This window comes from Anastrepha ludens, chromosome 3 (genome assembly GCF_028408465.1).
Source record: "Anastrepha ludens isolate Willacy chromosome 3, idAnaLude1.1, whole genome shotgun sequence".
Taxonomy (NCBI): Eukaryota; Metazoa; Arthropoda; class Insecta; order Diptera; family Tephritidae; genus Anastrepha; species Anastrepha ludens.
Genome location: NC_071499.1, coordinates 128,109,130 through 128,126,243, shown reverse-complemented (window position 1 = coordinate 128,126,243; position 17,114 = coordinate 128,109,130). Strand labels below are relative to the sequence as shown.

General features: G+C 39.3%; 1 protein-coding gene across 3 annotated transcripts in view; it reads left to right on the top strand.

Moving 5' to 3' along the window:
• The window catches only part of LOC128859193 (serine-rich adhesin for platelets), a 128,121-nt gene that overhangs the window by 91,384 nt on the left and 19,623 nt on the right, over window positions 1-17,114 (top strand). Inside the window, exon 1 of one of the 3 annotated variants that reach the window (XM_054095972.1) lies at window positions 3,245-4,309. The exons of the other annotated variants lie outside the window; for them this stretch is intronic. Coding sequence (XP_053951947.1) covers window positions 3,679-4,309 — 631 coding nt within the window. The 5' untranslated portion in view covers window positions 3,245-3,678. Of the gene's footprint in view, window positions 1-3,244; window positions 4,310-17,114 lie in introns of those variants that run through there. 3 annotated transcript variants of the gene reach the window in all.

Genomic DNA, 17,114 nt, shown 5'->3' with positions numbered 1-17,114 from the left:
ACAGAAGTTCTTCTATTGTGTGGCTTGATATTGATTGTCTTTTATATTTTGTCACACACCTCATACGTCATGCGCTTGGCATAATTTTTAAACATTTTATCAAATAAATGCTCAGCTTAAATATTTCAAGTTCTACTGCATTTGCTCCAACTAGCAATTGCCTGCCAACGTCATTTCCTTGCTACGGCATTCTACTTCCGTCTTAACACCAGTGCGGCCAAGCAGGAAGCATTCACAATTCTTTACTTCTTGCTGCCCGCTGTTTTAACGCCTGTAACTATTTGCATTTACTTGAACACACACAAAAAACACATACAAAATAACGGGTTGTAAGCAATAAAATCTGAAACTTACATACAAACAATTGCATGGGTCCGCACAAGTAAATGAAATATGCAGAAATTTCACGCACTCGTTAGCGTTGCCAACTGAGTGGAAAATTATTTGTTTTGAATTTATTTAATGTTTATTCGGCCAACTGTCAGCCAGTAGGAGGTAACAGAAAAACGCAGCTAATAATCGCATGGACGTCAAATAGCTAAAAGTCACAAAACCAAAAATTAGTAAAAAAAGAACAAAAACGTCACAAGCACAAGATGCTAAACTTAAAAAGTCGCTGCCGACTTGACAGTCCTTGCAATGTAAAATATGTATCGGTTGCCGACTTGCTGCGGCGTTTGGATTGCCCGTCACTGTGATTACCTGCTGCGCGCTGTGTCTTTTAAATTTTTTATAAACATAAATACCCAAAAAATATTACTTTTTTATTTCTCGCGATTTATTAATATAATTTAAAATTTTTATTTTTATTTTTATTTTTTATAAATTTTTATTTTTTACATATATTCAATCGTTTGTTTTTTTTTGTTTTTTGTCTACTTCTGTGCGCTCAATTGCGCAAACGCGCTAAGCTCATTTATGTAGGCTGTTTTGCCAACTTCAATAAGGCAATGAGCAAAAAACAGGAAAATTTGTAAATTAAAATAAATAAGATACTTGAAATGAAAGGAGAGCGGCGGAGTCGGCGCCAAAAAAATCTGTTCGAATGCGTTAATAGAAATATTTGCGTCGCCACTGCATGTGCATTTTTTTGTGGCATTAAAATGTTTGAGATATTTTGCGTTGTAATTGTTTGCCTAAAGGGACGGTGTTAAATTTTTGAAAGCCAACAAAGTGTGAATGTGTGGAAGGCGTGGTTTTTATAAAATTTGAGGCTAGAAAAGCGCAATAAGCCAACGAGAGGTCAGAAGAACGCTCACTTAAGTGTGGTAGAGTAGAAGTAAGTGCTAATCAAATGTTTCAATGGCATACTTACATTTTTTCTTGAAAAAAATTACAATGTGACAGCTCACAATGTCGTGTAAATTTCGTGGCTTCATAGCATTCATAAATTATAATTCCAAATGCACAGGTCACTTGAAAAATATGAAAGCAAAACTAAAAGAATGTGAATTTTTAAATGAAATCATTTGTTTTTTTATTCAATACAAACTCCCTCAACTTCAATGCTCTTATTCCATTCATTCTCGAAATACTTTATAGCATCCGTCTCTGTAATTATTTTGTGAAAGCTCTGCAAATTACTTTTCTTTCAACGAAAACGCTTGGCATAAAGGAATTATTTCAAGCTTAAGAAAAGGTAGCAATCGCTGGAAGCTAAATCTGGTCAAGCAATTCGCACTTTAATTGGTTCAATTCAGCCAACGTCAAAACATTTCTTTTCGATGCACTTTTTGTTCAAGAGTTAACGAATGTGTCAATAACTTTTCGAAAAGTTTTTCCATTTGTAATTTTTTATGTAAAATATGGATAGTTTTTTTTTCGTTCATCTGGGATGTCTATTCAGCCATTCAGCAGTTTCACGCTTAGTGTAACTTGGACATTCACAAACAATGATTTATGGCGTGTATTGCACTTTTTGGAGGTTTATAAATAAAATAAAGTATAAATAAGTAAACAAAATATTTATAGATAAACAAAATATATAAATTAAATGAAAAAGCCATCAGCGCACAATTTTTCCATTTTTTTTATGAATTTCTTCTACTGATTAACAGACCAAAATGAAGAATTTTATATTCGTTTCCGTCCATTGCATTGACACGTCAACTTCAAAGGGATTGTAAACAATAAATGAATTGACAAATAGAAACAAAAATGTTTGTGTGTTCAATTGAAAGTTGAAATAAAAGGTGGCGCAAAATTAATCATCAGATTTTGTTTTTAAATAATTTTTTTCCAAATAAAAGAAAATGATTTTGAGTAATGAAAATCTTTATTTTGACCTTGACGCGCTCCATAGCTTGTCTGTTTATATACTGCAGCTGTCTACTATACAAGTATCAAATCTGATTCATGTACGAACGATACCACTTGCAAAAATTATAAATCTTTTGATAGGGTGATTAATTTTTTGTCTCCTTGTATTAATGTGGGGTATAAATTTGGATTTCTCTACTGGTTAGCACGTCTCGCTTTTAATAATTTTGAACCAACCTGTATGCAATTTTATGTTGCGTTGCCATGGTAATTTGCAAAAGCCATGTTGCCAAACAGATTGCACTTAGTTGCCAACTGTCCTAATATCTTGTGATGGTAAGAGTTAAATTTAATCGTGGACTAAAAAGCTTCCAATTTTTTACATTTATTTGTTTATTTTTTTTTTTTGTTTTTGTTTTATTTAAACTTTGTTTTTGCTCAAAATGGGAGTTTCAAAAACCTTTGTATGAACGTCAAATTGAAATATAAGTTAATGTAAAATAAAAATTAAAACAAAGATTCAACTCAACTCAAATGTATTAGTTTTAGAAAATACTAAAATTAATTAACTCAGCGCTGCGAATTGGTTTATGACTACCATTCGGTGGATACAGGACATGAAATAACAGAATGCAAAAACAATCTTTTCTAACCTTCGAGTGCAAACCTGTCGTGAAAGAACGAGTGTATCGAAAATTAATGTCGTTTAATATGAATTCGTCAACATTTAAAACGCATTTAGCTGCTAATGAATCATTGATTTTTAAAAAATTGTGTTATATCAAACAAAGCAAAAAACAAACAATAAATCCGTTTATAACTCATAAAATTTACTTGAAACTATATTTTGAACCAAAAAATGTTTAAATTTAAAAAATTTTAAAAAACTTCCAAACGGGAATAGCAAAAATATGGGCAATTTATTTTAAAATATGAATACATATTTTTTTATCCTCCAATACCAATATATTTTTCTCACTTGCAGAATATGTGAAATATCAGAGAAATAATCAAATACCAGTGCCGAAGCAAAAATCAAAAATTTTTTTTAAAAAGTTAAAAACAATATTATTACACAAATGTGTCAAAAGCCACGGGACAGTAATTGAACATTTAAAAAATAATAAAAAAACCCACAGCAAAACCGTAAAATAAAAAGTGCAGAGTTAATAAATGAAAGAAAAGTTAAACAAAACGTAAAAATAGTTGCCTTATCGTTGAAAAATAAAAACAAAAACATTTGCAAAGAAACGCTTCCTTGTTGAAAACTGAAAAGCAATAATCAAAATCCTATGACATAAATGAATTTTAATGTAAACACATACACATATATTTTTGCTACAAAAGAAACAAAAGCTAAAGCAACAAACACAAACGTGAATTATAAACAGTCGTTAATACAATTACAACAAATACAACATGAAATGTGAGAGCATGGATTCTTGTACATTTTGTGAATTGTTCGCAATGCGACACAACAACGCACAACTACTACATCATCAGCAACAGCGGGACAACTGCTGGCACAAAATGCTGCGCCCCAACTCGAGTCCAATGGGCCAGCATCAACAGTTGCAACAACAACAAACAGCGCAGCAACAACTACATCTACAGCCACAGCAGCGTTGCTCCAGTGTTGGCAGCACCGGCAGCAGCACTTGCGACACGCTTTCCTCGCTGTCCGGTTCGGCGCTGTCACCAACGATCAATAGCAGCACCAATCTGAGCAGTCAGCCGAGCAGCAGTGAGCGCTACAGCATTTGGCAGCAGACAGTAAGGAGCATTGCAGCCGGCACTGCTGCACCCCCCATGCCAACGTATTCTATGACAGGCGCCCCGTTAGCGCCGATTCCTTTGCTGCCAACACGGCCAGTGGCGCAAGCAACACCACCACCACCAACAACCAACGTACCAGCACCGGCTACGGCGGCGGTTGGCGGTATTGGTGCTGCGGCGATAGCTGCCAAGTTGGCCGAGTCGTTTAAGTTATTACATCAACAGGCGCATCAGTTTCGTGATATGCTCTATGCGGCGCATTTGCTTGGACGAGGTAACGAAAAGTAGAAAACATTGATTCACTTGTATAAATCTTGAAACAGAAAAAATAAATTATAATTAATAGGAAATTTCAAAAGCAAACAATAAAGATATGTAGAAACAGATGATTTAGCAGACAAATAGCCGTGTCATATCACAGAAAGGCGGGTAGCAATATGCGTTTGAGGGAGGGGGGAGGCGGATGGAACCAGCCAAAACACTTTGCTTGCTGTGAGAGAATGAAATTCTTACAAATATGTCAGCCCCTTATTGTGGACAATTATTCAGTAAAATTAGAAGCATTTATCATTTTTCTTTGACGTTTGCCATAGTTGAAGCGGCTGTGCGCGCGCAAGAGCGCAGTAGACGAGTGTTCAAATGTGTGGTAAACAGCAGGAATGCATGGAATTTTGTGGGTCCTATAGAAAAGATTAATGACTTTTGTTAAGCAAATGTGAGTTAATAAAAATTAGAAAAATTAGGAGTGTAACTTCCGGAATAATGGATTACATAGATTGAAAAATTGATTAAGGTTAACCAAATTTGATGAGGTGTTAAATCTGGGTTTTTTTTCGGCATTTCAAATATGTACGACCTGATTGGGAACGCGCCATTTTAATTTGTAGATAAGGGGCCTTTCAAAAGTGGCGCCTTGATGTCAGTAGTGAATCATTCCTCGTGCGACTTTTTTTTGTTTCCTAGGTTGAAGTTACCACTTCGTGGAAGAAAATTTCAGTCGATAGAGGAGATCAAGGAGAATGCGACGAAGGAGCTGAAGACCATCCCTTCATCGGCTTACCAGGGGTGCATGGAGAACTGAGTTAAACGTGGGCATGTGTGTTGCTTCAAACGGGTCATATTTTGAAGAAGATTAAATAAATTTGCCTGAAATTTAACTCCGTTTTGTTTTATTTAAACATTCCCGGTACTTTCTGATCATACCAGGGTATATGTCATTGAGTAGCTTTACTAAAGTAAAGTAGAAAAGCAAGCAACGGCTCAACTAGCCAACGCTTTTAGTTTAATAAATAAATCATTGTAGCGAGTTGGAGACGAAAAACATAGAAAAGTATATAGGCAAACTTAAAAGCAAGTTGAAAATGAATTGAAACCACCTTGACCTTTGGGCAACACATTTTTTTAATTAGAGCTAGATTACATACAGAAATACAAGCCTAGCTTTTTTCCTCCAATTTGTTTTTAAATCACTCATTTGCTCAACTTTACCTATAAACCTGTATTTACAGTGCGCTCCTCATTTGCCTTTCCCTTAGGCAGGCCCCTTATAATTTTGGAGTCTATTCAATACTGACCTCCATAACCCATTAATATGTCAAAATAAATCAAAACAAATAGACAAGCAATTAAAATTTCGACAGCGCAAAGCTATCAACGATTATCGCGCAGTGGCAACCACAGTTTAAGCCAGTGCTGTGTCACGCGGTGTGGAGAGCTCTTATCTACGCGACAACCAACGACATCGAATGAACGCAGACAAAAAAAGTTGACAATTGTCAAACAAAATTCCACGGTGGCGCGAACAGACAAACGTCGCGAACAGACAAACGTGAACTAATCGCGATAACAAAAAAAGCAACAACAACCAAAAAAATATTAGAACAACAACAACTACGCATTACGCGCTAACCTAAACAAGCCAAAATGCACCCAAACGAGTTTAGTCAATTAGTGTCATAGACGCCCACAATTTTTCGATTCGCCCATTTGACGAATGCCTATTAGTAGACAGAAGCACAGCAATAAAAGGGGCCGAACAATCAAAGCAAAAAAAATTTATGAAAAATAGTGCGGCTGAAAAACGCAAATCGTTAAAACATCTTTTGTTATAAATTTTTTCATCGTAGAAAATTTAATGAACTCATGCGTCAATTTTTTTTCGTTATTTTGAGCTGCTACGTCTGCTACCTATCAATACCGTTGCTTGTTTGTGTGCTGTTTTGTTTGAGCAAACTGCAAAAGATCTGCGAAACGCTTCGTCTTAGTGCCCAACTAACTACTGCCTGTTGCCGTTGCTGGGGCTGCACAGTTTGTCATTTGAAGCTTATTGCTGTCAAAGCGAACGCTTTTGAGTCCACACACACACACACGCACATGTACATATTTCCACAAGAATCCACTCGATGGTCCTTGGATTTCGATTTTGATGTGAATTATGTTTCCGCGTTTTTTATATCGTTTGATTTTCGCACTCGTTGGGCGCGACCAGAAGAAGAAGCCGCTTTGTTGTTACCGTTTCGATTATAGTGGCATTTGGCGTCTGGTGCGGTGCGAAGGATTGAACATAAACAGAGTGCTCGCCAATAATTTGTGGTATTCGCGGTGTAAGTGTGTGTGTACGCGTATAAATAATTTGTCACGCAATAAATGCGCTACAAAATATTAATGGCAGCAACAACAATGGTAGCAATAGCAATTTGACAAATGTCTGGGACGCGGTCAAAATACGCTATGCGAAGCACATGTGACATTCGTAATCACATCCTCTGGTGGCAAAGGGGAGGAGCTGACACGACGGGTGGCGGACGGTTGTTACAGCTAAACCAATTTTGTACTTTTTTGAAGTGTTGGAGAAGTGCTTATGTGCATATGGAACGGGTGATTTTTTAGCTATTATCTTTTTAAACAGTTGGTTTAAACAGCTGCCGCACGTTTCGTGTTTTGTTTTACTGGCAAATATCTTCAGTTTGGTCTATAATTTAACCATGAATCGTCTTACAAACGAACAACGCTTGCAAATCATTGAATTTTATTATAAAAATGCGTGTTCTGTTAAGAAAGTTTTTCGCGCGCTTCTGCCATTTTATGGTCAGTTTAATCAACCCACTGAAGCGGCTATTCGAGCTATTGTGACTAAATTTAGAATCAAATTCACAATATTGGACATCAAACCACCAACACCCTTACGTAGAGTGCGAACTGAATAAAATATCGCAGCTGTATCGGCCAGTGTTAATGATGACCATCAATTACACTGTGCGACAGTGAAAATATACTTTTATAGAGACCTAGTACAACTTGTAAGTATAGTAAAACTAAGAAACATGGTATAGGAGAAATTTCCAATACACCCCCAAAATCTCATTTTATGGCCATAAAACCGTTTTTCAGTAGGTTGATGTGAACAATCACTCCTAACTTCGTCAATTTCCATCCGATTTCGAATTTGTTTTTTTAGTTCGAAAGAACAAAAACAAGCCTTTTTGACAGTGTGTTGACAATTTTTCTGAAATGACAACTGACGAGACTGTAGACGGAAGTATTTGGATTTTTTTTATTTTTTCTCTATTTTTTCAACTTTGACATAATTTTTACGATATTATCCGTTAGTGAGGATTTTTTTTAGTACACTACTGTTATAGTAAATTTAATTTTGCGTCGAATGAGCTATATTTGACTGTAATTGAATTAAAATTAATAGAGTTGTGTGAGTTTTAAGATTTTATTTTTATTTTGTACTAATTTGGTTGTAGGCATCGAAGCATGAAAATGATAACAAGTGTCATTACAAACACATAATATTTATTGGAGTATTGTGCAGTGCAGCACTGTACGGTATGGTACGGTGCGGTACGGTGCAGTACACAGCGGAACTGGTTCCAAACTTAAAAATGCAGTGGAAACGGCCCTTTGGAGTTTAGTATAGTACGGTACACTTGTCATTCTCTTCATCAGTTTTGAATACTTCTCTGTAAGAAATTCGATCATCATCATTCATCTGAAGTCGTCATCAACTAAATTCCATTGTTTAAATCGAGAAGCGAGCATTTCAGATTGTCTTCCCGATAGAAGTAAATCACGAGAAAGGTCCTGAAAATCTGAATTTGATACAATGTGTCGTTCTGAAGACTTAGAACCAGACGGAAAGTACTCTTCATCATCAGGTTTATTGTTATCAGTTTGATCATCATCAGCAATGAGTTGAACTTCCTTCAGTTCATGACTTGCAGTTGAGTCAATCATATCGTCCAAGACTACGGGGTTCTTAACAATTGCAACATCAGCATACTTTATGTGCTTTCGAGTTTTATAATGATGACCGTTTACGTCCGTTTTACAAAAATAACAATCATCTGGTTTATGATAAGGCTGATGATGCCACATCATCGGAGAATATTGAGAAATTCGACTTTTCTGGCAACGTTTTGATTTATATCTCTTGGATTTCAATGAAACAAACAATAAAACTTTGACGTTTTAATAAGGTTAAATTATAATAACAAACTTCTTTTGTTAATCAATGTACAGTGTGAACTTTGGTACACTTGGGAGCTTTTTCATATTTCTATTGAAAAAAAAAAGTGCTATAATATGTCAGATATTTTCGTAAGTTCTAACCAGTTGTGTTGTATGCAGTACAGTGTACTCTTATGTATACATATATACTCCAATAAATATTACGTATCTATAATAACGCATCAAAACACGTCCTTATTCCCATTTAGCGTAAGTTATACCTACATACCAAATTAGTAAAAAAAAAAAAAAATCTTAAAACTCACACAACTCCATTAATTTTAATTCAATTACAGTCAAATATAGCTCATTCGACGCAAAATTAAATTTACTATAACAGTAGTGTACTAAAAAAAATCCTCACTAACGGATAATATCGTAAAAATTATGTCAAAGTTGAAAAAATAGAGAAAAAATAAAAAAAATCCAAATACTTCCGTCTACAGTCTCGTCAGTTGTCATTTCAGAAAAATTGTCAACACACTGTCAAAAAGGCTTGTTTTTGTTCTTTCGAACTAAAAAAACAAATTCGAAATCGGATGGAAATTGACGAAGTTAGGAGTGATTGTTCACATCAACCTACTGAAAAACGGTTTTATGGCCATAAAATGAGATTTTGGGGGTGTATTGGAAATTTCTCCTATACCATGTTTCTTAGTTTTACTATACCTACAAGTTGTGCTAGGTCTCCATAAAAGTATATTTAATTGTTTTTTTTTTTGTCACACCGTGTTATCGATTCGTCGCCGTCAACAACGTGGAAAATTTTGCGAAAGGATTTAGGTGTGAAGCCTTTCAAAATACAACTGGTGTAAGAATTGAAGCCGAACGACCTACCGCAACCCAGAATTTTTAATAAATGGGCTCTTGGAAAGTTGGCCGAAGATCCACTTTTTTTTATCGAAAAATTGTGTTCAGCGACGAAGCTCATTTTTGGATCAATGGGTACGTAAATAAGCAAAATTAGCGATTTTGGAGTGAAGATCAGCCAGAAGAATTGCGAGAGCTACCAATGTATCCAGAAAAGGTCACAGTTTGGTGCGGTTTATGGGCTAGAGGTATCATTGGACCGTACTTCTTCAAAGATGCTGTGAATCGTAACGTAACTGTGACTGGTGAGCGCTACCGTGAAATGATATCCAACTTTTTTTTGCCCAAAATGCAAAAGCTTGACTTGCATGACATGTGGTTTCAGCAACATTTTATTTCACGTTCGGGACCTCTCAATTGGCCACACAGATCGTGCGATATAACGCCTTTAGATTGTTTTTTGTGGGGCTATGTTAAAGCTTATGTCTATTCAGACAAGCCTGCTTCAATTAACGCATTGGAAGACAACATTAAAGCATTTATGTGTGAGATACCAGCCGAAGCATTGGAAAGAGTATGCCGAAATTGGACTAAGCGGATGGACCATTTGAAGCGCAGTCGCGGTCAACATTTGCATGAAATAATCTTCCTACATTAAATTATATGGACTGTACTATCGATTTAAATAAAAATGTCGTGCATTTTTCTGAATTTTACGTGTGTTTTTTGGAAAACTTTCTTATAGCTTTTAAAAAATCACCCATTATGTAGCAGGTTAGATTTCGTCGCGTGACATTTGTGATGTTGCGTGGGCGGCCTTTCAGTCAATCCGTTGCACGCCCTGTAGCGGGGTGGACGCAGGCCCTTAAATTTATTTGTCGGTGTCGCAAATTTTGTCAACACCTCTTAATTTACTGCTGTCTCAATGAAGTACTGGTGGTTATACGTACATACTTGTGGAGTAATCTGCGTTTAATTGAGTTTCAGCTGTGGTGAAGTAATATGGAGCGCAATAAAATCAAATTAATGACTTTACGCGTGTTTTTAGCGCCGAAGAATAGCCTAAGTGCGTATATATGTATTTTGTTGCGTATGCTTTAGAATAAAGCTATGACAACAGTTTTATTAATTTTAATAAAGCTTCTTATAAAATTGTTATAGTGGTTACCAAAAAGCAGCTGTAATTGCAAGCTGTGCTGCTCGAAATTTCGAAAACACAAATTCGAAATTTTCGAAAATTGCAAAAAAACATTATTTTACTTATCAGAAATTCAGTTTTGAAATATAGTTAAAACGTCAAAAATTTTCATCAGCAATGATTTCACACAAGTTCATTAATTTTTAACGAATGACTTTTTTGAAAATATTTCAATGGCTGGTAACTGAACTAACCCACTAGAGAATAGTTACTGAGTTATTTTAAGCGATTACGTGTTGAATATTTGTTAGATGCTTTACCAAAGTATCCGAAATTAAATATCCATAAATTGGATCTACATAAGTTCGAAAATTTTAAATAAAAAAAAATCGTGAATACTTCTAGATTTTCTAAGAAGTATCTGCTATAAGTGTACCTGCAGTATGAGTATGATGCAAATGAACAGTCTTAAGTTTGAAAATTGAAATTCGAATTTCGAAAAATAAGTTTTGATCAATATTTTAATTAAAATTGTGTATATTTTGTTAAAACAAATTCCTAAGGGGCGGTCGAAGCGGTTCACTTTAATTACATCCTAGAATGCTACGCTCTTTTTTGCACACACACATTCGCACTGACACACAAAGACAGCTCAAGTACAAGTATATTTTGTGGCATGCGGTCCAACCGCCGGTGATAGTCCACTTAAAATATTCAAAAGTCGCTTTTTATCTGTCACACTTTATCAGCATTCACGCAGGACGTTGAAAAAAAACGTTGCAAAAAACGAATCACACACAAACATACATACACATGAATAAATAAATAGATGCGACTATGTGTACATATCTTCCAAACACCACACAACCCATCGCATCAGAACTGTCAGCACACATTTACATATTCGCAAACTGAACGTTGACGGAGCAGGCAAACGACCAGACACTTCAGCTGTCCACATTCTATCAACTCCCGGCCTGGCACTCCGCTACTCAGCCACTCATCCACCGACAACTCAGCAACTCTGCAGCGCTGTCAGCTTGAAAAATTGTCAATTGTTGAGTTTGTCACGCTGACAAAATGATGAATTGGCCAGAATGTTTTGCCAACCCGATAGCAGTAAAAAGCAAAGAAGCAGCATACGTGTATTTGTATGTCAATCATATATGTATGTACGAGTATGTTAGTACATGTGTGTGTGTTAGCTGCGCTGGATTTGCCTGCTCAGGAGCAGTTGACAGCACATGGCAACAACAATTTGCACAGCTAGGCAACTGCGTGCTGCTGATAACTTCATGAAAGGCTTGTTTTATTTTTTTGTTCCTTCGATGTTGTTGCTGTTTGTTATTGGTACGAGTATTTGCGGTGCAGCACTGCGTATGCCACCAATTGGCGAGATGGTACACACACAGGAAGCGCTTGATTGCAAAATGCTCAGCACTTGGGTGGTGGAGAAAACTCTGCCTACGCACAGCCGTACTCTTACACAACTGCAACCGCACTTACCTACATACATAAATATACACATATATAAATATACATATTCATATGTAAACTGTCTTTCATGCCTCATAAGCGTCATTGACCAGCTGCACCTGCAATGATTGGCCTGCTCTGATTTCACACCCGTTGCCACTGATGAGGCTACCGTATAATGACTTTTTGCATTTTGCATTTTTCTTTTTGTATTTGTGTTTGTGTTCGCCCGCAAATACGTAATGTGTTTGCATGGTACGACTTTAATTCCCCGGCAAGGCCAGAAATGATCACACACAGCTGCCAGCACAATGCCAACGTATTTTTGGTAGCACTAGAAGAGCCTAAAAATAGAATAAAAATGAATTAAATTAAAGAATAAAATTTAAATGCAGGTGCTTTTTAAAATTCAAGTGAATGGAAAACTTTTGCAACTTCGACATTTGCTCCTCTAATATTGAGCTTTTAGAAGTAAATATAGTTTTTAAACTTTGCATTTATATATCGTCAAAATTTGACCCAAATTTTGCATTTTAAATGGATTTTCGTTGTACCTAAAGCGGAAGCAATTTCCTGTGACAATTGCCACGCTTCAGCATAATTGAATGCCTTTGAATGTGATTGAAAACGACAGCAATGGCTTTGCAAGAACTGGAGAAGGTGTTGCCTACGCAGAAAGGTTCGAGGTTTTAGGTGAATGGCGCACCCTAACCCCAGCTGGGTCAATGAGGCAAACTCTGTTGCATAACCAAATATGTAAACGTCAATCAGGGTAATGCGAAAAGGACACAGTTTAGATGATGCTCGAGCAAAGTAACATTAAATTTTATCGAAAATCTTAGAACACTTTTGTTTGATTGGCAACTCCTGCTCATAAAATGGTTGGCAATATGATGTATGATTGATTACGTGACTGGTTGTGCGTCTGATTTTTGGAAAAGTTAAGTAAAGTAAAGTACTTAGGCATCGCTGCATGAAGTGACTTGTCGCTTAATGCGCTTGACATTTGCCGAGTTCACTGCCATCGAACGAATGCTCGAGGAAATACTAATTTTCTACCACTAGCGCTAAATCTCATTGTACGTCCATTCATCACACTTTGTAATCTTCTTCTTAATTGGCGCTATAACCGCTTACGCGATTTTGGCCGAGTTTAACAAAGCGCGCCAGTCGTTTCTTTCTCGTGCTAACCGGCGCCAGTTGGACACACCAAGTGAAGCCAAGTCCTTCTCCACCTGATCTTTCCAACGCAGAGGAGGCCTTCCTCTTCCTTTGCTACCACCAGCTGGTACCGCATCGAATACTTTCAAAGCCGGAGCGTTTGTATCCATTCGGACGACATGACCCAGCCAACGTAGCCGCTGGATCTTTATTCGCTGCGCTATGTCTATGTCGTCGTAAAGCTCATACAGCTCATCGTTCCATCGTCTGCGATATTCGCTGTTGCCAACGTGCAAAGGTCCAAAAATCTTACGCAGAATCTTTCTCTCGAACACTCCAAGCGTCGCTTCATCGGATGTTGTCATCGTCCAAGCTTCTGCGCCATACGTTAGGACGGGCATGATGAGAGTCTTGTAGAGTGTTAGTTTTGTCCGTCGAGAGAGGACTTTACTACTCAATTGCCTACTTAGTCCAAAGTAGCACTTGTTGGCAAGAGAGATTCTACGTTGGATTTCAAGGCTGACATTGTTATCGGTGTTAATGCTGGTTCCTAAATAGACGAAGTCTTTTACAACCTCAAAATTATAACTGTCAACAGTGACGTGGGTGTCGATACGCGAGTGCGCCGACTGTTTGTTTGAAGACAGGAGGTACTTCGTTTTGTCCTCGTTCACCACCAGACCCATTCGCTTTGCCTCTTTATCCAGTTTGGAGAAGGCAGAACTAACAGCGCGGTTGTTAAGGCCGATGATGTCAATATCATCGGCATACGCCAGCAATTGTACGCTCTTATAAAAAATTGTGCCTGAGCGATTAAGTTCTGCGGCTCGCACGATGCTCTCCAACATCAGGTTAAAGAAGTCACACGACAGGGAGTCACCCTGTCTGAAACCTCGTTTGGTATCAAACGGCTCGGAGAGGTCCTTTCCAATTCTGACGGCGCTGTTGGTGTTGAGCAACGTCATCTTACATAGCCGTATTAGTTTTGAGGGGATACCAAATTCAGACATCGCGGCATACAGGTAACTCCTTTCCGTACTGTCGAATGCAGCTTTGAAGTCGACGAAAAGATGGTGTGTGTCGATTCTCCTTTCATGGGTCTTTTCCAAGATTTGGCGTATTGAGAATATTTGGTCGATGGTAGACTTTCCAGGTCTGAAGCCACACTGATAAGGTCCAATCAGTTGGTTGACGGTGGGCTTCAGCCTTTCACACAATACGCTCGCTAGAACCTTATAGGCGATATTTAGAAGACTAATCCCGCGGTAATTGGCACAAATTGCAGGATCGCCCTTCTTATGGATTGGGCAGAGCACACTTAAATTCCAATCGGCAGGCATGCTTTCATCCGACCATATTTTGCATAGGAGCTGATGCATGCACCTTACCAGCTCCTCGCCGCCATGTTTGAATAGCTCAGCCGGCAGTCCGTCGGCGCCCGCGGCTTTGTTGTTCTTTAGCCGCGTTATCGCTATTCTCACCTCGTCATGATCGGGTAGCGGAACGACAATTCCGTCGTCAACGATTGGGGTATCGGGATCTTCACTTTCTCGGTGACATGCGCAGCTGTCACTGTTTAATAGGTTCGAGAAGTGTTCCCTCCATAATTTAAGATTGCTCTGTACGTCGGTCACCAGTTCGCCGTCTTTGTTCTTACAGGAAAACGCCCCGGTCTTAAAACCTTCTGTAAGCCGCCGAACTTTCTGGTAGAATTTTCGGGCGTTGTTCCTGGTGGCCAGCATCTCAAGCTCTTCGCACTCACGTATTTCGGCCTCTCGTTTCTTCTGTCGGATAATACGTCTCTCTTCCTTTTTCAGCTCTCTGTAGCGATCCCACATGGCTCGCGTTGCGCCCGATCGCAGCGTGGCTCTATAGGCGGCATCCTTTCTTTCTGCGGCAGCATGACATTCCTCGTCGTACCAATTGTTTTTTCGGGCTCGCCGGAATCCGATTTCTTCTTCGGCGGCGGTACGTAGAGAACGAGAAATGTTGCTCCATTGTTCGTGGATGCCGGTTTGTTGGGCAGTACTCTCTGAGAGCAGGAGTGAGAGTCGAGTGGCGAATCTTCTGGCTGTCTGTTGTGATTGCAGCTTTTCGAGGTCGAACATTCTTTGCGTAGGTAGATGCACGTTTTTTGCTGCACAGAGGCGCGTGCGCAGTTTGGCTGCAACAAGGTAGTGATCCGAGTCAATGTTGGGTCCTCGGATCGTACGTACATCTAATACACTAGAAGCGTGTCTTCCATCTATCACAACATGATCGATCTGGTTTCGCGTTTTTCGATCAGGGGACAGCCAGGTAGCTTGGTGTATCTTTTTATGCTGGAATCTGGTGCTGCAGACTACCATGTTTCGGGCCCCGGCGAAGTCGATCAGCCTCTGTCCGTTACCGGATGTTTCGTTGTGTAGGCTGAATTTTCCGACTGTGGGACCAAAAATTCCCTCCTTGCCCACCCTGGCGTTGAAGTCGCCAAGCACGATTTTTATGTCGTGGCGGGGGCAGCGCTCATAGGAACGTTCCAGGCGCTCATAGAAAGAATCTTTGGTCGCATCGTCCTTCTCTTCCGTCGGGGCGTGGGCGCAAATTAGCGATATGTTAAAAAAACGGGCTTTGATGCGGATTGTTGCGAGACGCTCGTCCACCGGAGTGAACGACAGTACTTGGCGACGAAGTCTCTCTCCCACAACAAATCCGACACCGAATTTGCGCTCCTTTACATGGCAGCTGTAGTAGACGTCGCAAGGTCCTATGGTTTTCTTTCCTTGCCCCGTCCATCGCATCTCTTGGATGGCAGTGATGTCAGCCTTTACTCTCACGAGGACATCAACCAGCCGGGCAGAGGCACCCTCCCCATTAAGGGACCGGACATTCCAGGTGCATGCCCTCAAATCATAGTCCTTAGTTCGTTTGCAGGGGTCGTCATCAGTATATGGAGGTCTCATCCGAGGCTTTTTTAAAGTTTTCATTGGGGGCGATTTTTAAGTGGCGGGTCCCAAACCCAACGCACAACCAGCTATCCTGGAATGTTTCGCCTTCTCACTTTAGCTCACTCCCGAACGGGTGTTCGGAAGCTACCCAGAGGATACGTGGGCTAATCCCGGCCGTTGTGAGCTGCTTGAACCATATGCAGAAGAATCGTCCTGGCCACTCCCAAGTGAATGGCGATCAGTAACTTTCCCCACTTGCGTGGACTTCTACACATGGAACCATCCTCCACTTTGTAATCACATTTCGTTATGTTACGCTATCACTCGGGTCGCCCCACCTCTGTACGCAGCTTTTGTGGGGATGGCAATAAAAATGCGATTAATTATGCAGAACTTATGATGCGCGCCACACCTCAATTAACACGCAAGCGTTGCTTCAACTGCAACGCACCATCAACTTTTCGCACATCGGCAGACAACAGGCAACAACTAGCAGGCCGAACATTGGCTGGGTACACCAACACCACTCCTCTGCGTACACCTCCATTCCCCTAACTTTCCAACGGCAGACTTAGCCGCTTCTTTGACTTTTTCATTTTTTCTCCTAAGGCCTGTATTCGTCAACATTCACACATCTGACATCACCGTCAACATAAACATCAACAGCAATGGCAACGTCATTACCATCATAATTATCGTTATTCTAATCATAAGCATTAGTCAGTAGCGGCACTGATAGGCTCGCAACGTTATTGGCACTTTTCGCGTATTCCGTTCGTCGTGCGTATTTGCATTGTGCGTACGCGATTGTGTGTGTGCGTGGTGCTATGCATGTGCTTGACGTAATTATGACACTTTAAAATTCCGCTGAGCTGACACTGAGAACGCGCAACTGCACCGTAATGTGGCACGTTGCAGCGTTTAATTATTTATGCGCTGATGACATTGATGATGGCTGCGTTGATGTGGTCGATGGTGATGATGATAAAGTTATATGTGTGCTGCGTGTGCGTATGCGTGAAATGTGACGGGGGGACTGTTGTTTATGATGC